This window comes from Rhyacophila brunnea, unplaced genomic scaffold (genome assembly GCF_057557595.1).
Source record: "Rhyacophila brunnea isolate RB1 unplaced genomic scaffold, BYU_Rbru_1.0 scaffold_20, whole genome shotgun sequence".
Taxonomy (NCBI): Eukaryota; Metazoa; Arthropoda; class Insecta; order Trichoptera; family Rhyacophilidae; genus Rhyacophila; species Rhyacophila brunnea.
In genome coordinates, this window is record NW_028232860.1 from 1862179 (window position 1) to 1885798 (window position 23620).

Here is a 23620-nt window from a genome sequence, read left to right on the forward strand (position 1 = left end):
CTATGTAAATGAAACACGTGTTATAAAATATTTTTTAGTGTTAAGTTATCATGAATAAATTACTACCACGTAAACGCTGAATCTCTTGAAAAGATTATATTATCTGATATGAGTATGTCAGTGATTTCGGTGCTCTGTAGCCTTGGGGCACACTTCGTGGGGTTCCATTTCTCGGCACACCTCTGCCAACTTAACTATAGTTTACAACACATAACAATATGTACTACATAATATGTGACATCTGTTTCCAAAAACCGATAAGACCACACAGGTATGTTTTAGTGCAAAGATATTGTATGTCCAGTTTTTGTTGAAATTGATTAACATACACAAAATGTTCGTCTGCATCATATCTTTATGCTGTAAAAATATTATACGTCCAAATAGGATATTTGAAAAGATACCGTAACATTCAAATACACAATATCGTTGTTGAAACTAGAAAAATGTGTAACTCTGTTTTAATCGAAAGTTGACTTTGAATGCCATCTACTGGCCGTTGTTAATATTATCTACCCGTCTTGCAAATGATGTAATTCCAAAAAAATTGTAACATTGTTAAATCATGGATGATTTAACTCTAAAACCATATATTTGTATACGAAACCATAATGTTTTTTGTCTCTCCTATAAAGTAGCGTTTTTTGAGTTACACAATTTTCTAGTTTCGATGACGATATGTCCATTTCTCATGCATTTCAAATTTTAAGCTTCGATTTTCTCAAAACATACTAAACTGGACATACAATATTATCTTTGCACTAAACGATCAACTGTCATAGTCTATGTCATACTGATTTACAGGAACTGATAAATTAATATGATACATCTAATTTTATTTTACGTATATTTATTACAATAAAGCTAAATTACGATAATAAACTGTCGTTTACTGCAAAATATTGAATTGTGGACTTATCAGTATTTGGAAATAGATGTTTCATAATATCAACCGTGTTTAGGAAAAAGGGCGTAACCCTCACAGAACAAATTTTACAGGAGGGGCAAAAAAAGTTTTTTTTAATGATTTTGGTTTAATATTAAAAAAAAAATAAGCACAGACATTGGGTGCATGGTGATTGATGATTTGGTGTATTTAATTTTTGATCTAATAATAATTAAAGAAGTTTTTACAGAAAAATCATTAAAATTGAGGGTAAATGCTTTTTCCCTTAAATTAAAACTTAATTAAAGCCCAATTAAAACCTGAATTTAGATAATAATTCGGCATTTGCGGCTTACTTCCTTTTTATAGAACGTGTATTTAGTTGTATACTTTGTTAATATCTAATAAAAGCACTTTTCGAAAAATCGAGGGTTACGCCCTTTTTCCTAAACACCGTCGAATTATTATGTAGGTCAAATACAAAAAATATACAATTATACAAAATGAAGACTAATATGCTAAATCACTTTTCAATATTTCTTTATATGTCACCGACATAACAGTCTTTTCGTTTAATTCAACCTCATTATGGAGATGCAATTTTGCCTTCATCCGGTCGTACACCCTCGTGAGGAAATAGAAAGCCACCGTTGCAAACGCCATCATCATTGCGAAGAAGAAAAAGTGCGTCGACTACAACAGAAAACATCAGCTTAATTAGTTTTTTATTCAGAGACGTGAAGACAATGAAGACTCCTGACTAAACGATCATTTATCGCTTACCTCAATAGTGGGAGTATTGTATTTATTTATTATATAAGCGAGAATTAACTGCATTTTTTATCAGTGCGCATTTACCATTGGTGAGTGCACATAGTGCTTGAAGATTTAGATTGAACGTTAAATAATCGTATTGTCAATACTCCATAGTTTTCGCCAGTGGCATTTTTTAAGGTAAACATTAAATAATCGCTTTGTTAGGAGTCATGTATTATAGGTATTGTGAGGATATATGAATAACTTAATTTACGAGAAATCTTTTACTCAATGCAACTAACTGGGTTATGAAATAATATATATCTGTGACAAACCTGCCGAAAATTGGTGCCTAATCTACTGACTACTATAATGACAATGTTGCCCAACGCTTCGATGAAGTACCAATATGCTTGCAGAACTGATTTCATGCTCTCTGGAGCTTCCTTGAAGGCAAACTCCAATCCCGTTATACCAACCAATACCTAATTGATCAAAAGAATAAAAACAATTAGTTAAGGGTCCACGTGTCGTATAAATGTCGAAAATTAAGAATTTGGGGTATCATTGGGAGCTCAGTCTGAACACTTTGTTATAGGAAAAATATAGGTATTATAAAAGTTATGTTTATGATCAAATAAAATAAATTAGTACAATAAAATGATATTATTTTTAACATTATCATTTAAAAATGAGGATGAAGACACATTTTGTTTCATAAGATAGATATTCATGGTTATACAGTTGAACTTGGTTATTACGAGGAAGATGGGACCGACTGAATTTGCTCGTTATAAGCATTACTCGTTATATCAGAGAATAGGTATTTTTAAATGATAGGTCACATAACACAAAAAGTTGCAATTCAAACAAAAATACACAGTTAGAATTTTTCCCCGAAACAAGGATGGCATTCATAAACTATAAAAGAAGTTGTTTATTGTAATGAACACTGGTAGGTACCTTCTGACTTCAGCTTGGACTTTTTAGATGAAATTTCAACCATATGTGTGGATAGTTTTTCAATGATGTCGGCGAAAACACCAATTAGATACTTAGACACTTAATACATTGGACGCTAAAGGCGCGCCTAGCGCGTAACGATTAGGTGGCCATTCGATATAATTAGCATGCTATTTAAATGTGGTAATTAAAAGTAATTAAGTGTCATAAACGTAATGGTGGCACCGGTCTATGGTCGGATTTTATTGCTTAGGGTCGTCGAAAATTTTTAAACGATCAACACATTAACAGTTTAAAAAAAAACTTTGACAATATTTTTGCTCGGTATATTGATAAGTACCTCGTTTTAAAAGTGAATAAATGTATGGAGAAAATCATAAACTAAAAAGTCAACGAATGTTTCCTCATTACATCCGAGATCTCGCTATGTCCGTGATCGTAATAACTGAGTTTGATTGTATCTACGTATGAACATACAGATAGACTTGATGCATTATCATAAGAAGAATAACATAATTTCGAGTTCGACTGTAGTTAGCACTTTATAAAATTATTCAAATTATAAAATTAAATTTCCCATCAAAATAATTACGTCATCTGAAGTATTTGTATTTGATTAGTAGCTGGAATTCAGGAATTAAGCAGATAGTATATAATTGTATATATGATGTGTTAGATATTGCTAAACCGATGAAATGGAGTACAAAGTGGCGAATCGATAACTTTTGGGCAAATGTATTCATTTCACGGTATACTCAATGGACAGTAAATGTCCACATGTTGCCCTTAAACCCACTGAAATGATGCAGCGAAAAGCCAAGGACTGGGAGGAAGAGTGTAACTTTATTTTAGGTAGATTGGGACTGGCTGATTCAAATTAATTTTTTACCTCTGCAGTTGACATAATAATCATTTGTGGGATAACCCAAGCCATTGTCACTGAATTTGGGCTGGTTATTGTAAGAAGTTCAGCATTCTGAAAAAGAGTAACAGAACTATATTATATTTTATATTCTTAATATTAGACCTCCCCTACCTATCGCACTGTATATCGATTTTGGGCAGTTCTGAGCGTTAGAATGACACAATGTTGTTCATCTCCTTGGGCATCGAATGGTATATTGAAAAACCATATACAGTCGAACTTGGTTATTACGAGGAAGATGGGACCGACTGAATTTTCTCATTATAAGCATTACTCGTTATATCGTTATATAACATTTTTCAGGCCATTTTATCTACGAAGGTGGGTCAATAATTCCTTAGAAAAAAGCATTAAAACAGTTTTTATTTTTGTATTTTTTTTTTATTTCTCAACATAATCTCCTTGGAGCTCAATACACTTGGTTAGACGTTTCTCAATTTTTTTTAAGCCGACAGAAAAATAAGTTTTCGGAAGGTCCTCAAAATAAGCATTTGTCCGATCGATGACTTCTTCATTTGAAAAAAAACGTTGTCCACTTAGCCATTTTTTTAAGTTTGGGAAAAGGAAAAAGTCACTGGGGGCTAAATCTGGCGAATACGGTGGCTGGTCGACCAATTCGAACTTCAATTCTTCAATTTTAGCCATTGATCGTAAACATGTGTGAACACGGGCATTGTCCTGATGAAAGAGGATTTTTTTTCTGTTTAAATGAGGCCGTTTTTCTTCAATTTTGTTTTTTAGCTGGTCCAATAAAGATGCATAATAATCCCCTGTTATTGTTTTTCCTTTTTCCAAATAGTCAACGAAAATAATTTCACGTGCATCCCAAAATACAGTAGCCATAACCTTACCAGCTGATTTTACGGTTTTCACCTTCTTTGGACATGGTTTGCCTTCGCAATCCACTGCTTTGACTGTTCTTTCGTCTCGGGAGTATAGTGGTGTATCCATGTTTCATCTACAGTCACAAAGCGACAAAAATTTTCATCCGGATTGCGTTGCATGAGCGACAACAGGGCTTTAGAGGCCACCACCTTATTGCGTTTATTGTCGACTGTGAGCAAACGCGGCACCCATCTTGCAGAAATATTTTTCATGCCCAATTTGTCATGTAAAATAGAAATGACGCTACCTTTTGAGATCCCTGTAACCTCAATTATCTCACTCAACTTTAATCTTAGGTCTCTTAACACCATATCGTGGATTTTATTGATCATTTCTGGTGTAGTCACCTCTACAAGACGTCCTGAGCGTGGTTCATCCTTTGTTGATGTACGACCACGTTTAAATTCATTTAACCAGTTATAAATAGTTGCAAGTGAAGGAGCAGATATGCCGTGAACTAAATCCAACTCATTTTTTATTTCCTTTGCTGTTAACCCTTTTATATTAAAATGTTTAATAACAGCTCTAAACTCAATTTTCTCCATTTTCCATTTTTCCATTTTCCACAAGCAAATTTTTTTTTTAAATGTACGAGAAACACACAACAACCCGACCAATCTGATTGAAACTTCGCAGCGTACTGAATCGGTAGTGCCGCTGCATGAAAACAAACCGCTTACAGTACTAGTCGCGCCACTTGTCGGCTTTTCTAAGGACTTATTGACCCACCCTCGTATTTAAACATAGAACATAAAACACATGAAAACGATCGTAAAAATCCCCGAAACAAGCATGGCATTAATAAACTACAAAAGAAGTTGCTTATTGTGTAAGTGCTGAGTCGCCAGCGCTGGTACCTACCTACTGAATTCACAAAGCTTGGATTTTTTATATGCAATTTCAATAATATGCGTGGATACTTTTTCAATGTTGTCGGCGAAAACACCAATTAGGTACATAGACACTTAACTAGTGTCGTAAATGTAATCCGGTAAAATCCGAAAAGTAGAATTTGTCCGTCTGAGCTAGATAGATAGCTTATAGGTAGGTATTTATATCATAATAATATGTTCACAGATTTCCAACCTATAAACACTGTTTCTGTATCATTCATTAGGGGTTTACCATATTGTTTCTACAGTCGTGGTTATTTTGAAAGCAAATCATAACTAATACAACTTACTAATAAATAATTCGTGTAAAGTTTTGTTTTGTTTTTTAGTTCAGAAACTAATGGTTTCAGACCATTTTTAGTTGTGTGAATAATTATTGAGGTACAGAAAAGTTGTGACAACACTTACATATCCTATCTCGTCATCTCCATTGATGAGTATAGTGTAGACACCGCCGATTCGCAAGTCAATATTGATTGGTACCAGTTGTGAGTTGACAAATAATTCATATTCGGCAGCAAATACATCCGTCAAGTTGGTAAATGTAGAATTACTCGAAAGAACCAAATTTTTATTCTGAATATTGAGTAAAGCTATCTCTAAATTTGTTTTGTTGGCGATGTTAGCTAAAATGCTAGAATTTAAAAAAATATGAATACGGCAATTAATTATTAATATAACATTTCTGAAAAAGGAATGACAACTAATTTTTTTTTTATCAGTTAGTGCAAAGATAGTGTTTGTCCAGCAGTGGTGAAGGGTGGAGGTAGTAGGTAGGTAGGAGGTAACCCCACTACAACATTTGTAGTGGGGTTGTATTATATTTCGATAATTGTTTCAAAAATAGTGTAAATATAAATATTTATTATTTTATTCCATTGTTGATGGAAACATTTTTTGTTTTTTTTTGTGGTCTGCGGATCTACAAAGGTTAAGAAACATTGATATAATAGATAGATTTATATTTTTTGACTATTTTCTATTATGGCTTGGTTACGCAGGGTTTCATTGAATTTTAAAAACTAACCAATATTATATGCAATCTGTAGTGTTAGTTAAATGTAAACAAAATACATATGACTGACAAAGTTAAGTGTGCACTATTTACGTCGAATCTTAACGGCATACCTCCACCCTTCGCCACTGATGTCAAGTCTTTACCAAAATTAAGCTATTGAATACAAAACGTCTATCTGCGTCATACCTTTATGCTGTAAATATATTGTAAATTCAAATCGGGTAGGTATTTGAGAATAAATTGTCTTATTCAAATACATACATAATAATATGTCTATTTCGTCTTTGATTTCTGATCGATTTGATTTTCTCAAAACTGGACATACAACATCTGTGCATTAAACCATTGATGCGTGTCTAATAAGAAAATGAATTAATAATTCTTTACCGAACAAATGGACGTCCTGATCTTGATTTGGCATTTTCGTCTACATATCTGAATCCAGAAAAACTATTGTGTTTTGAAGAATCTTCATAGAAATATGATATTGATTTTCCTTCTTCAATTTCTATATTTTCGGCTTCACTCGTTTGGAAACCGGGGCAAATCAGAGTTTTATTGAAGACCAAATCACTTCTGCCTGATGCATTCACGAAATAGTTTTCATAGAATTGTAATGGTGCTATTGAGAAGTTGGTTGATTGACTAGTGAAATTCATGTGACAATTATACCCATTGAATATTCTCAGTTGACAAAATCTATTCGATGGCTGCGTAGGATAAGTTTTCTGAAAGAAAATATAACACTTTGGCCATTAGCAGAAAAGCTTTTACATGATTTATATAATTCCATTTATAAAGCAAACAAGAACTCCTTGTCTACATGCTAAAATTGTGAACTAACCATCCCCACCAGTGGTGTGATATGAGACGTTTTCAAATAAGAAACAGTCTCAAATTTCTCATTTCTTTTTACGCTCCCGTGGTGTACAAATCTATCAATAATTTACCTAATTTGAAGCTTTATTTATATGACAAAAATATGTCTAAAACTATCAGGAGTGATGCTACGATTATTATTAGTAAACTTTTGGTTTATTGCAAAGAATAAAATGAGTCGTATCTGAAAGGAAAGCCGATACAATATTTAAAGACTCATCTAGCACGCGTTGCCGCTATGAGGGGTACATCAAAATGCAGTGTTGCAGTAGGTACTAGAAATATTTCCCCAAATACTGGGAATGATGTTTGTATATATTATATTTATGTGTATCGTAATCGTATTTTATTAATATTTTGATGTGTGAAACACAGAAGTCTTTTATTTATTTATTTATTTGAAAAAGACACGTTGAGTACATAACAAATTATTAATTCAGGACGTTCACAACATGACATTTAGAATAAAAATTACAAGTAATCAGTTAGGAAAATCAGAAAAAACAAAGTGGAGGAAAAAAAGAAAGCAAAAATAGTTTTATACAAAAGAAATAAAATTTAAGAAAACAACAATGATTCAAAAAATACAAATTAAACAATAAAATAGAATTTAAAAAACAGAATATATAATGGATCGCCAAAAATATCTACATCTCTAGGGAGTGCATTGACCAACCTCACAGCCCTCGCTATTGGTGCCTGGTGAGCCTGACATGAGGAAACAGCTTTCACCCAAAATAGGTCATGGCTGCGACCACGCATGTAATTGACGGGTGTGTAAAAATTTAAATTTTCTAGAATATCGGGATTGAAAATGATACCACGTGAGAGCAGGGAAAAATGCTTTAAGAGCAGAAGTGACCTACGAGCTTCAAGAGAATGAAAGGCGAGCATGCCTTGAAGAAAGTTAGTCGGAAAATACTCGTTTGAGAAGGTGTCAAAAGGAAAATAATTATAAACTTTAAAATAGAGATGACGAAGAAATTTTTTCTGAACACGCTCTAAAACAAGCTTATAGGAAACTTCATAAGGACTCCAGATGATGGAGCCATACTCAAGAATACTCCGTACTAACGACACATAGAGTGTACGTAAAACAGTTGAATTCTTGAATGACTTGGCTTGTCTCATGACGAATCCTAGAAGCTTGCTCGCACGCAATGCCGTAGAAGTGATGTGCGACCGAAATGATAAACGTGAGTCAAACAATATGCCAAGGTCTTTAATTTCTGATTGACGGTTCAGTAATCTATTTGACATATTGTAGTTGAAAATATTTGGAGATCTTGATTTCGAAAAGCTAATACACACACATTTATCAGTATTAAATTCGAGTTTATTTTTTTTCGCCCAAATTTCAATTGAGTTGAGATTATTTTGTAATATGTGACAATCTAATTCATGTGTGACAATCTAAATCGTCTGCAAAGAGTAAAAACTGGATTCCATTTATAACATTGACAATGTCATTGATGAATATAAGAAACATAATTGGACCAAGATTTGATCCTTGGGGAACACCTGAAGAAGTTTGAAAGACGTCGGATCTACACCTTGCATACTCCACATATTGACAGCGATGCGAAAAGTAAGATTTAAAAAAGTTGATAAAATTTATAGATCCACCTACTGCACTTAATTTGTTAATGAGAATATCATGATCTACCCGATCAAAAGCCTTTGACATATCTGTATAAATTGCGTCCACTTGACAATTTACGTTCAGCGAATGAGATATGTACTCAGTATACGTCATAAGGTTTGTAACTGTTGACCGAGCTGATCGAAATCCATGCTGAGCGTCAGTCAGTTGACCGTCTACATGTTTATAAATATACCTATGCAAAATAGACTCAATAGCCACCGGGCGAAAATTTATTATTTCAGAGCGCGAGCCTTTTTTGTGCACCGGACGAATACGGGTTAGGCTCCAACAATCTGGGAAGACAGAAGTACTTAGGCTGAGATTAAATAAATATAGTAGGGGGTCAGTTAACAGCTTATGACAGCCCTTTAAAATCCAAGGGGGGATACCATCAGGACCTACTGAGGATTTTGGATATAGTCGAGAGAAAGCATACACCATGTCAGTCTCATCCAGAAGACCAATATCTAGTACCGGCCAGGAAGATGAAATACTATCCGGGTGAGGTGTGGGCAATATCGAAGGAGCTTTAGAATATACAGACATAAAATATTGAGCGAAACCGTTAGCAATGGACTGGGAGCCACTCAAAACATTCCCTTCCAGAGACATAGATGATAATTGAGCAGAAGAGTCGCGCGTACTTCTAACGTAATTCCAAAATGATTTAGGATCTGACGCTAACTTCCCCCCGACACCATCAATGTATGACTTATACGCAGCACCGATGGAACGATGCACACTCCTACGCAGATTAGAACATAAAATATAATCGCTGAGACACTTCGATTTCTTCCATTTTTTGTGATGCAAGTGCTTTAGTCGAATGTTTTTAATTAAATCAAAATTGAACCATTTTGGGTAGCTGCGCGAAGAGCCCGATGATTTTTTTATAAAGAATGACTTGTCAAATACATTATATATACATTGGTAAAATACCTTCACTGCAGCATTGACGTCACTAATTGAATATAAAATTTCCCAATCAATATTCTGAAATTCGTAATACATATGCAATAGGTCGCCCTTAAAGAAGTTCCACAAATTATTATTAATAAACTTTATATGCGACTACAGCAACTTTCTGTTCTCGCCAATTTGTTGTTATCGGACAATAATCATTAACCAATCACCAATATGCCAACTAAAGTCTAGAACACCTTAGAGAGGAGCTGGTTGAAAGGAATGAAGAGTGATCAGATTTGAAATTATACAGGTTGATTATTTTCTGAAATTTTGTTTCGTAAGAAAATAAATTCGTATCGTAGGTTCTGACCTTTAGTTTATGTATTCCGTAGAGCTCATGTTTATCATACGATTATTGTTTCTACATCCAATAGTATTATATTTATAAATTAATGTTTTAAAATAATTTACCTGTATGTGTGTTTCAAGAGTTCCCGAGGCAACGAACGCAAGGCAAATAAGTACGCAGCCCAAAACTAGCCTATGTAGAGGTTTACGTAATAAACCGATCTTGCCCAGACCTGGGTAAATTATCTGTAAAAAAAATTCTTTCTGTAAAAGACAGAAAATAAAATATGTTCATGAAATAGATGATGCATTACATTATGCCATCAAAGATGTAAATACCTCTAAAAATAAATAAACATTTATGTATAATATTGCAGTTGTGTTATTTTATTATAAGTGAAATGCAAAAACATGCCGGTTTCGAGTTACCTTTTCACATAGCAAACATCTAATAATTACTGAAAGAAATTGAAAGATGATATAGGCGGTGGCCGCGCGGCTTAAGCATTGGACTATAACGCCGTGGGTCCCAGGTTCGAATCCTGGGTCTGGCAAGTACACATATTGTTTTCCAATTTGTGGGTGTCAGGGTATGGACCTAATAGGTTGAGCAAGTTAAAAAATAAAATCTGTCAATACAAACCTCTACTCTGTGGAGGCTCATATGATCCTATTAGGATCGGACATGGTCGAAAGAAAAAGAAATATTTACATTAATTTATATTTAATTATCAAACGTTCAGAAGTTTTTTTAAAACCATGCCAAACAAAATTTCAAAAGTTTATATTGAAATATTGAAGAAAAAGAAACGTAGGAATATTTAACTATTTTCTTTTTTGATACATTTAGAATTTTAATCACTGAGACATTTTGACTGTAATATTTGGGAAAATGATGGCATCATTATGCAGTTAAAGTGAGTGGAGACACGTATTTCTATGCCAAAGTACGTTTTATCAAAAACTTTATAACTACTACTAAGTAGTGGATTTCAATACCATTTCTAAAAAAACAGTTTACACTCAACAAAATCAATAATAATAGTCTCAACACAAAAGTGATGATAAAAGTGTGTTTAGTTTAGATTTAGTACACAAAAAATGATCATTTGAAACATCATAAGGATTGCCTAAATTCTACCATTCATGCATTTGTGTTAACTGTGTATTATAGAACATTTCGTGATTATAGTAGAACCATTATATCTTGGTTACGATTTTATGGGGATGTATGTAGCTTGTCAATACTTTAGCGAGGGTCGGGGCAGTAAAAATATACATGAAAATGCGGGGGGAAATTTAGCTCCGTACTCCGCCACTAACACGTCCGTAGCCATGATATAGTGGTAAGGCTATAGTGTTGTCATTCTGTGAAATTGATTAAATGAAAATTTAACCAACCTTTTTAAACACTGGTATAAGAATAATAATCAGTATTGGGCAGAGAACTTGCGTCTGATCAGGTCTAAGGGTAAAGTAAGTAAATTTTCCATCCATACGTGATGCTTGTAGTGTCCATCTCGAACCCTTTAAAAACAGAATAATTAGTTAAATCCAAAGAAAATCTTCTTTTAATGATTATGAAAGTGAAGCTCAGATTGGAGATTCATTTGAAGCAGTCTTCACACTTCTTGTCCTCTAAGATTTATTTTTCAGGTCAGAGAAAAGAGCGCTGTGGATTAGTCTTATAAGCATCAAAGATGTTTTTTTATACAGAATGATCAATTTTTAAATGTTATACGTGGGTAGCTAAACATTGATATCAATAGAAGGTCACCATTTTCTTTATTATTTACAAACAATATTCTGCCGACGAATATTATGATATCTCTTTTATTCAACGAATAATTCACAAGATTTAAGAATGTACCGTTCCAATTGTTGAACATGCATAATTCTGAAAACACTCATGAAAATATATAACCAATAGAGAAAATCTTTTACGAAAAAAGTCAGACAACCGGCAAGTATCGAACCTGCGTCTCTTGGGTATCGCTCCCTGTGCATTACCACTATGCTTTGCAGAGCGCTTATGAGCAGATATTAAAAAGGCCAATAGTTAAAGTCTGTCGCAATTAAGCATGGCAGTCGTGGGATAGTGGTAATGCATAGGGTGCGATACCCAGAGACGCAGGTTCGATCCTGCCGGGTGCTTTACTTTTCACTTTACACATGAGTGTTTTCAGAATTATGTAGTTATCAATTTTACATTTTAGAGGTTTTTTCAACTTTTAGTTGTTCAACATTCAAGTCGACTAATTGTCTAGGAAAATAACCAACGTGATAGCTACTAGTGTTGGCATGTCAAACTTGTCTTGTGTTTTTGACAATGTTTTTGCTTATAAACAATGTTTGTTCAGCAATATTTTAGCATGAACTAACAAATTCACTTAATGCGAACTTGATTATGACCGTCATATTCTTTGGTTTGGCGCAGGATAGGTATTGCAGATGAGATAGGGTAGGTAGTTATTCGTGATGATGGAGGAGGCTAGATTTTATTTACTGTTTCAAATAGCTACAAGGGTACAACCCACTATTTATTGACCGTCCGCATTATGAAATAATATTTTGAAATTATTATGAAATAATATTAATTTGCAATGTTATGAAATTGCAAATCCGCTATCTCATAACATTACGAAATCATATTATATATACATAGGTAGGTACTGACTGATTGTACGTGAAAAATGAATATTTAATAAATAATATTATAATTGAGAATCCAATGACAACCACATGACTATTTATTTAACTTAAATCGATCGGAGAGTTCCTTTCAGTTTCTTGTTCAACATTCAACTGATAGTGGAATGACAAAAATCACCACGTGTGAACATGGCATTATGTAACTTCACAATTATTAGTATATCAAACCTCTTTACTTTTGTTATTTTTTCGTATATTGTCATAATTTAAAGGCAATTGACTTAGTTTTGTGTATTTGTCTATAAATGCATGTCTAAATATTCCTTACCAATTGATCCAGTAGCGACCAAAAGAAAATAAGCGGAATGAATAATAAAAACACATGCAATGTTCCTTTGATGTCATCAATGAAGCTCTGGTCATATGTATCTTTGGCATTGTCCAGCCAATGTTTTTGCGCTTTGCCCTCGATTTGGTTCCTCTTACGGTTGCGCAGAGCCCTCTGAAAATAGCATGTTTCACAATTTTCACAATAAATTATGCAGAAGACGCTCTTAAAATAAAATTTTAGTAATGTAATTAGTTTTATGTAGATAGTGTCAACTATCCTGGCGAAGTCTACCTACCAGAGGCATCTAGCGGAAAAATACGAAGCTTGCAATTTGAGACATTTTTTTGATAATTTACAATTTCAACTGTATTAATTATAAATAAATATGTACCTATCTGAAAACATTAAAAAGAAAAATATTTTTTATTTTAAGTCAAAGATAAACTTACAATTATAAAAAAATGTAATAAAATGTGAATTTGTCGGAGGACCCCATCTTATTATTACATATATTTTATCGTCATATTTATTATAAACATTTAGTTTATTAAGTTTTCTAAGCTGAACCCAAGAGATTTTTGACTAATTCATGGTTTTAATAATTTTTATATCTATTTTAAAAAACATCGATTTTTATAAAAATATAAATGTGTATAACTTGAAATCCTTTTTATTTATATGAAATTTTATTTAGGTATGGTCCCAATATAGAAGGTCCCCTCGCTGGGGATATCAAAATATACATACAGAATAAGAATAATAAAAAAGTTACTTACAATAACGCATTTGACAAAATCCAGAATAACGTTGCCTGTTGGTTTTTTTATTACGTACAGCCGTTTGCCACACATAAATAGGGCTGAAAATTAAACAAAAAAATCAGTTAAAATTAATATAATTATTGCAGTCAAATAAATAATTACAATACACAGTTTCAAATATGAACAAATTATATTATTTGAATTGCTTTCTGTAATTTTGAATAAAACTATGGATATACAATATTGTCTCCTAGCAGAAGTTCTTGATAATCAGGCATTTGTGAGATTTATTATTGCCTGCTTTAATCACCAGCTGGATGAATGCCTCTCCAAACTGATTCCATTCCTCTAGTTCCTGTGCGTTACGTACCTCCGCAGAACTTAACTAGTTTGTTGACCCAACATCCTCTAGGTATACCTTTCGGTTGTTTTCTACCACTGGATGATTAGATTTTTCCAGCGATTATTACTTTGCAAGTAATGTTCCTGCTCATTTTCATTAAAATTTTTAATAAACTCTGTTACATCCCATATCCTTCATTATTCTTATATACAATTAACTTGTTTTTTGAAGTTATACTTCTTTTGGCGTGTTTGGGAAAACAGATCAGAGTGTATTTTTGGCGTGTGACGAAGTTGCGAGCGCCGATGTAATACGTTTGGTGTGTGACGGAAGTTGCGCGCGCCGATGCAACACATAATTTATTATTATGATTATATTCATTTCGGTCTCAGGTGTACATGCGCATGCGCATAGTGTCATTTAGTTAGTCGTTCAATACAACCAAGTGAACAGCACGTGTTGTAAACATAACCAATATTGTGTTATAATAAATATATATGTTTATAAACAAATTTCTGGAGACTAACATTCTACACTGTTAATTTATATTCATGAAACTTTATTTATATTGGAGTGTATATTTATTTTTATTAATTAATTAAAAAAGAAGTATAACTTCTAACGCGCGCACATAAGTACACACACCGATTTTTTTATCGTTTCGTGTTATGTCCAGCATATACCTTTCCATTGCCACACTGTGCTACTCTAAGTATCTGGATCTGTCTTTTACTGAGGGTCCATGTTTCGTATGTATTTGTGATTACGGAATGTAACCATTGGTTCATCAATTTGTATTTCAGGCACAATGGGATATCACTTTTAGGGACATCATTCAAACATCCGTTAATATTAATATGTATACTGTTATGAGGTACTCACCTATTGATGACAAAATCAAAAGACCAGGAGCTGCAAATGCTAGTGAATAACAATCCTTATCTCCAAAGCAGTGGACCTCTGACCGCATCAGGGGCGTGACGGTCTTGGCAATTAAGCTCCCAAAGCATATCACGAAGTAGAAGAGTGAAAAAAATGTCGTCAGCTGCTTTTCTTGTCCCGGCAAAACAAACTGATCTCCGCCGAATGCTGAGACACACGGCTTTATACCACCCGTTCCGAGGGCTACTAAAAATAGTCCCACTATTGTGAAAATTCTAGAATAGAAAAGTTAAAGCTTTCATAATGATTATTACACAACACTGTACAAAAATAAGCAATTGCCATTTTGTCATATATATAGTTTGGATTTCCATCGTGAGATGGCAGTCTTGAAATTATTTTTATTAACCCAACAAAAAAAAAACTTGCTGACAATGAATATATAAAAACTTGATTGAAACCTTATGACTTAGCCCAGTCGCACATTGACAATTATTGTCTCGACTGGGATATAGTTTTACATCAGAACACCTATTAGTGGGTGTGAATATTATTAATCATCTGGGGCACTATTGGCGAGTGTATATAACACATAATGTATGTATTGACAATATGTCTAAAAAATTGTCACATCAAGCTGGTGTGATGTTGTGTGTTGTCTGAATCAGTGTTACACAATGGTGTTTCCGTTTTTTCTGTCATCAACAAACTGCCGTCATGTATAAATGAACCAATATTCATGTCTTCAGATGCGATCTTGTCAGACAAATAATATACAATATTTAGGGATATTGAAATAAGTCCTTATTTAACAGACATGCCACGGATTTAATTAATTACTGTTGGCTTGATAATAAGGATTGTGAAAATAATTATGTTTTTACCTGCCAGGAATTCCAAGGGTCGGGACAGCAGTGATAGCTATGGTGATATTTCCCAAGATGTACACTATCATCAGATACAATATTGTCCTGTCAAACACAAAGAAAACATTTTTATTTTGACATATCAATCGGGCAATAAATGATTTTTGGAAAAGTATTTAGGGTGGGGTGGTACAAGAGCGTGCAGTTTGCAAGAGTACGCACGTACTCTTGCACGATACGTTAATTTCTACTGTTATTATTGTTTACCGTTTTGAATTCAGAATGTCCAGAAGATGAAGCAATTTGAAATACTACGCTGAAGAAGAAGCCTGCCCTGCGCGTTTAAATAAAATTTTAAAAAACCTCAGCATGCTCCAAAGAAGAAGATCTTGATATGCCCAGCTTGCGGAGAAATATTTAAGGAGCCAATGGTGGAGGACTGGATTCAGTGCAAAATATGCCAAGAATAGTGGCACGAGAGATGCACTGTTTATTTGGGATCTGAAGATTATATTTGTGATCTTTGCCACTAATTATCCCATCATATAGTGTGTGCGCACTGGTGTACACCCTCCTGCGCACTCTTGAGCTGCAGGGTGCATACGAGTGCGCACATTAAGTTTTTTTACTTTTTTTATTATGTGTTTTAATAGGTGAGAGTTGGACGATTCGTATTTTTTCTTATAACAGCTAGATAACCAATAGTTGAAATAAACTTATTTTTGTTTTCCTAAAATGTATAGTTTTATTTGCACAAATTCTGAAACCCGAAACTGCGTGCTCTTGTACCATCCTACCATACATACACAGATAAAATTTTGCTTTCAAAATAAAATATTGGCAATATAACAACTATAATTTTATTAATAGTGTGTATGTAAGTAACATAATACCCCGTTTACACATGCACGGATTTACTGCTGGTAGTACGTATTATCGCGGCCATAACAATAAAATGTACGTGTAAACATTTGTATTATCCTGCAGTTACAAGATTGCATGCATGAATCAAAAAAGTTTGGAAGCTTCTGAATTTTCATACGACAGCTGGGATATATTAGATCTGCGCGTGCTCAGTAGAACGATAGTGGCGAACCTGTCCGCAAAAAGAAACGAACTACACCGCGGAGAGACTCATTTTGAGGTTAACCGATTTTTACGACCTGTCAAATAGTACCATAAAATGACAACATCGCGTGTCGCTTACTCTTGAAGTATGAAATTGGAAAGACAGTCAGCATTTTTACGTGTAAACAGTTATTGTCATGATAGTTTAAAATACACACTACTACTGCCAGTAAATCCGTGCATGTGTACAATATGTATAGCTGTCTTGACATTATGTATTTTAGCTTTCATCGTTTATTAATTATACTTTCTAAATTCATTTGTAGTAAAAACTAGTTAGTATCTTGTCTCACAATTTGTGATAAGTATTTTAATCAAATATATACCAAATATTGTAATAGTTAAACCTATAAATCTTGTTAATTTAAGCACCCATAATTCTAAATTATTTATAATTCAGCCATATTTTTAATAATTTATATCAGGGGTAGTTAACCTAGTCCCTAAATCCAGCTTTCGTGGTGGGCGGTAGGCGTTTTAAAAACATTTTAATTATGTTTTCATAAAATTCGCCGTCACAATTTGAATTTTAGAAAATATACTATTTGTATCACCCTCGTATAAGTTTAGTTCATGTTGCGTAGGTTTATAAATTTTATAATTTAAAGATCTACTTTAGAAATCACAATTACTTACTGTGGAACCGGTGGGCAAATTTACTTACTAAAGCGTCAATTACATTGAGCTTTTTTATGAGCTGATTATTGGCAAATTTAAAAGCGGGCGGTTCAGCTACTGCGATTTCATGATTACACACAAAATTTTCCATTCGCTGATAAGCCACAAGCCAGCGAGCGATTTTGACGGAACGTAGTTCGTTTTTTTGCCGGGAGGTCGCTACGCTCCATAATAATGTTTCCATTAAACGTCAAAAAGGTAAATTTCAAAATGAGTAGTTCGTTTTTCCACCACCACGCTCTACTGCGCAGACGCGATACGCCCACAAGCCGGCGTGTAGCTTATAAAGTTGACCGGCTTTCAACTTTTCTCGGTGGAGTGTTTACAACCTGCTTATTAGCTTGTTCGATGATTACACTGGGCGAATTTACAGGCAGATTATAAATTTGCCAATAATCAGCTCGTAAAAAAGCTCAATGTAATTGACGCTTAACAGAGATACAAAAGTGGGCGGTAGGTATAAAAAAGTTTACTACCCCTGATTTCAATCATAAATCTGACGGAAACCTCCATTGTTGTGTCAAATTGTTGGGTTTTTCTGTTTTATCGCCATTAGTATAACTTTCCACAATAAAATTTAATTTGGAAAAAATCCAAACTGTTTTTCAATTCCAAAATATGGTGCAATTCATAATTCAATTAAAAAATAATCAGTTTCTTTGATTTTGAATTATTATTATCATTATAAGGTTTTTGTGTAGACGGCTATAAGATAAAATAAAAGTTTAATTGATGTTTTCATTTATAATACCATTTTGGAAATCGTCATATATTTTACCCAATGTAAGTCACCTTCATAATAACCTGAACTTCCCTATGTAACTATCGGCCAAGATAGCTCCAAACACTGGGAAGAAGTAGGCGAAGGTGGTGAACGTGTGGTAAATTTCCGTCGCTTCATCATCGGAATACAAGAGCTTTTCTTTGAGGTATAGCGCCAGGAATGCTGAAATAAAACCATAAATTATTATGTAACTTTTAATGGAATTCATTGTTGTTTATGTTATTTTATGCACAGCAGACAAACTCTGGGTGGCCCACCGGATAAGAATTGTAACTAGCGAAGCCGCAAAATTTTTTAGCGCAAGTTCAATTTCCGATTTAGTATCAATTTTTTTGTAAAATAAGTTCTATTAATACTTTGGACGCGGAAGACGCACACGGTGCGTAATGACCAGGCGGCCGATCGATGTAATTAACGTGCATTTTAAAGGGGGCAATTAAAATCTCATTAAGTCTTCAGCAGCGAAAGCGTTAAAGTGCATGTTGTCCTTTTTAGTAAAATATAATATTTTATATTCAGTAAATTGTAACAATAAAATACTGAAAATGAAACAAAATTGAAATTCAATTTCTGTAAATATGGCTCTCCATACTCACGATGGCCGAAAGGGTACCGCTTCGGCTTATAATGTCGCGGGTCCCGGGTTTGAATCCCGGGTTTTCCAATTCACATGTGTATTTGGACGCAGAGTATGGACCAAATAGGTTGAGAAAGTGGACTTTTTTCTGTTACCTACTACCAGCCTACCTTCAACAGACATATTTTTCCATTGGAATACAGGGTTGGCGAACCTTTTTACGTACGCTTGCCAAAATCTCCCAAATATTATTTTTTGTCTGTCTGATGTGCTGAGCAGTTTTTCATAGGGAAAAAAATGAGAAAATAGTTTTTAGGAATGCTATTTAAAAAGTTTAAAAATCACAATTGAGTTCTTGACATTTTATTTTCACCGTGTTTCTAGCCGAAGGGATATGTTTTGTTCTTTGAATAACTTTTTCCTTGCTTTCAAAAAAAATCGAGATCGTGGAAGCATTTTAACCACACTTCTTGCGTACATTCCCCGTCACTGAAAGGTTTTCCATTTTTAGCAATTATGTTTAATAAATCGTTGCATCTATTGAAAACAATATATTCTATGCTATATTACAAGGTTTTTATTAGCTCGTATTCTTGTTTGTCCGGTGGTTGTTTGTCCAGTACAAATCTTGCAATCAATTTTTAACTAACTTCCCGACTAGACATTTGAAACTTTTAGAATATATCAGAACTCGATGCCAATGCATTCTTTTAATACTTTTAGCCATCTTTAAGCAGAATTGAATTCATTTTCAGTTAATTCTGTATTGTATGGAAAGTTATTTCAGAAAAATCCGTAAAAAGTAAAAGACTATTATTGGTTGCTAAGGGGGTGGTCCTAGCAACTAAATTATTAATATATACGTGCGTTACTATGGAAATCAAAATGAAATGTAAAAATGACATTTCAGTATTCTATATTATTTGTTTGTTTGTTTGTTTTTTATTTACTTCATATCAAGTACAAGTTTGAGCATATTGAGCATAATAATTCAACAGAAAATTTAAAAACATTGTATATAAAAAGTTCTTTTTATCTTGTAATTTTTTTAAAATGTTTAACTTGTCAGCTTTATTAATTATTCAAATACAGTTTAGACATGAGATTCAAAAAAAATAGATACCTGATTATACTATGAATGAGGGAACATAGTAAAATAAATGTTATAAATCAAGCCTTATCTTGAATTATGGTAACTTTATAATTGGATTTCTATTTATAAGTCAATGATTTTTCATCTTATCACTATCACTGTAATGTTTTCAAATATTTCTTCTTGCATAACCATAGATAGTATAATAAAATTGCTCGCGCATATTATATACTTGTTGTACACTGTATACCGCGTCGACCAGAGGCGAAAGGTGGAGGTAGGCTGTTAAGAACCGCCATAAATAGTGTACACTAAACTTTGTCAGTTATACATATTTGTTTTCATTGAAATAAGACTTCAATTTACATAAGTCGATAATTTAGGTACGAGGGTGGGTCAATAAGTCCTTAGAAAAGCCGACAGGTGGCGCGACTAGTTCTGTAAACGGTTTGTTTTCATGCAGCGGCACTACCGATTCAGTATGCTGCGAATTTTCAATCAGATTGGTCGGGTTGTTGTTTTTTATTATCGTACATTTAAAAAAAAATTTGCTTGTTTACAAAAATGGAGAAAATTGAGTTTAGAGCTGTTATTAAACATTTTAATATAAAAGGGTTAACAGCAAAGGAAATAAAAAATGAGTTGGATTTAGTTCACGGCATATCTGCTCCTTCACTTGCAAATATTTATAACTGGTTAAATGAATTTAAACGTGGTCGTACATCAACAAAGGATGAACCACGCTCAGGACGTCCGTAGAGGTGACTACACCAGAAATGATCAATAAAATCCACGATATGGTGTTAAGTGACCGAAGATTAAAGTTGAGTGAGATAATTGAGGTTACAGGGATCTCAAAAGGTAGCGTCATTTCTATTTTACATGACAAATTGGGCATGAAAAAAGTTTCTGCAAGATGGGTGCCGCGTTTGCTCACAGTCGACAATAAACGCAATAGGGTGGTGGCCTCTAAAGCCCTGTTGTCGCTCATGCAACGCAATCCGGATGAATTTTTTCGTCGCTTTGTGACTGTAGATGAAACATGGATACACCACTATACTCCCGAGACGAAAGAACAGTCAAAGCAGTGGATTGCGAAAGGCGAACCATGTCCAAAGAAGGCGAAAACCGTAAAATCAGCTGGTAAGGTTATGGCTACTGTATTTTGGGATGCACGTGGAATTATTTTCGTTGACTATTTGGAAAAAGGAAAAACAATAACAGGGGATTATTATGCATCTTTATTGGACCAGCTAAAAAACGAAATTGAAGAAAAACGGCCTCATTTAAACAGGAAAAAAATCCTCTTTCATCAGGACAATGCCCGTGTTCACACATGTTTACGATCAATGGCTAAAATTGAAGAATTGAAGTTCGAATTGGTCGACCACCCACCGTATTCGCCAGATTTAGCCCCCAGTGACTTTTTCCTTTTCCCAAACTTAAAAAAATGGCTAAGTGGACAACGTTTTTTTTCAAATGAAGAAGTCATCGATCGGACAAATGCTTATTTTGAGGACCTTCCGAAAACTTATTTTTCTGACGGTTTAAAAAAAATTGAGAAACGTCTAACCAAGTGTATTGAGCTCCAAGGAGATTATGTTGAGAAATAAAAAAAAAATACAAAAATAAAAACTGTTTTAATGCTTTTTTCTAAGGAATTATTGACCCACCCTCGTAGGTATGTAGATCGAACAACAGATTATGTTTCTATAAATAAATATGTATTATAGAAAAGAAATTCAATATGGGGGCCATGATTATTATAATATAACAATGGAATAAGAGTTCAGCAGCATCGTTCGGCATGATGCAATAGAAGTGGATCCGAAACCTAATCAGTCAAAGGTTTATTCTAATGATTATTATACATAACCCATGCGTAAACCAAACCATATTAATGCTGATGCTTATGAGAAAAAAATCCTAGAATAAAAATGGTAACAATAATGGCACTTGAATACATCCATTGCAATCCGGACATTATATGGGTATTAATCGCAATTTTAAAACATTTAAAATTTAAACGTTTCTGTTTATTTTACCTCGCATTCCAGAATAAGAAAACCTCTCACAGAACTCATTTATGATGATTAAGATAACGGCAAATGGAAACCGTTTGCGCTCCTGAAATAAAAGCATTGAAGATATATGAGGTGTTTATTAAAAAGTACACATAAATGGTCAAAACATAACCAAAAGTAAATTCTATGTGTAATTTCATAAAATATATATAATTTCCAAAACTCGTCAAAATAATGATTAGAAGCTTACTTGAAATGGATTAAATTAAAAAGAATGAAATAAATGCCGATACATAACTGTATTTTGCTTATATTTATTAATAGTACATATCGACCGAAGGTACTTGATGGAATTTGAATTTAAATTCAAATGAATTTAAGTTTTATACTACTCCATTTGAGTTGTTTTTTGTGGCCCGGGTTTTGCTTTTCGGCACCTTCAGGCACTATGTGCACTCACCAAAAGGCAAATACACACTGACGACGAATACAGTTAACTCTAACTTATATAACGAATTATAACGAAGATGCCGAAAGGCCGAAAAAACGACTCAAATGGAATAGTACAAAACTTAAATCCATTAGAAGTATATTATTGTTTTAATTTGAAAATTAATCATTTAAGCTTGAAACACAAAAATATCATTTATAACTAATAATGAACATTATGGTACATAATATTTGGAGATAGACACTTCATAATGTAACTTCTATTACAAGATTTGTATTATTAAAATCACATAATCCACTAATCACATAATGGATAAAGCACTCATTCACCTTTGGTTGTAACGGATCGTAAACAGCATTATTTTCCAGTTGGGCGTCCACCATTCTATTCACTGTAATATCCACAACGAACTGAGTACAGAAGATAAGTAGATTTTGTATTTATATGTTGGAGTATCACAGACGTAGTTTGAGTAAATATAGTGAGTCGCGCGAGATGATAACGCGCCTTTCAAATGATATTCACAGAAAACGTTACCCCCATATATTTCGTATGACTGATGTGAAAAATTTCCAATGTTTCGCGTTAAAAGTATATTCAATATGACCTGCGTATTTTGCAGGTGGAAACAACTGATAAACGCGTAAGTACTATTATTTTTAAGTAAATATTCCAAAAATATTTACTCCTCTGTAGATTTAAATATGACTTAAGAAATAAATTCTTCACCATCATGCGATACCGTGACGTAATTCTATTTTTGTTGTTTTTTTTATTTTTGTTGAATAAATAGTTTTTATCTTTTATCTAGTCAATAATGGAAAGTTATTTTTGTTGAAAGTACTGGCTATATATATGCCAGTAATTTGTATCCAGCGTCCACTATAGACCAGAAGATTTGATAATGATTTATTAAAAAAGTATTGTATGGTGGCGACAGGATGAG

The 23620-nt window shown here is 33.5% G+C and overlaps 1 protein-coding gene across 2 annotated transcripts; it reads right to left on the reverse strand.

The window, feature by feature from the left end:
- Window positions 1-1105: 1105 nt before the first annotated feature.
- LOC147071073 (peptide transporter family 1-like) lies at window positions 1106-23100 on the reverse strand. Of its 2 annotated transcripts, XM_085948208.1 has the most exons (14): window positions 23004-23100; window positions 22245-22326; window positions 18550-18691; window positions 15958-16044; window positions 15074-15348; window positions 13864-13946; window positions 13085-13258; window positions 11506-11631; window positions 10228-10350; window positions 6714-7054; window positions 5717-5942; window positions 3495-3581; window positions 1978-2127; window positions 1106-1579 (listed from the first exon to the last, which is right to left on the reverse strand). In XM_085948208.1, the coding sequence occupies exons 1-14, from the start codon at window positions 23055-23057 to the stop codon at window positions 1397-1399; spliced, it is 2133 nt and encodes a 710-aa protein (XP_085804334.1). In that variant the 5' UTR covers window positions 23058-23100; the 3' UTR covers window positions 1106-1396. The 2 variants fall into 2 exon arrangements, with proteins under 2 accessions (XP_085804334.1, XP_085804335.1); XM_085948209.1 differs by lacking the exons at window positions 22245-22326; window positions 23004-23100 and having other exon boundaries at window positions 1365-1579; window positions 18538-18675.
- Between the last annotated feature and the right edge of the window lie 520 nt (window positions 23101-23620).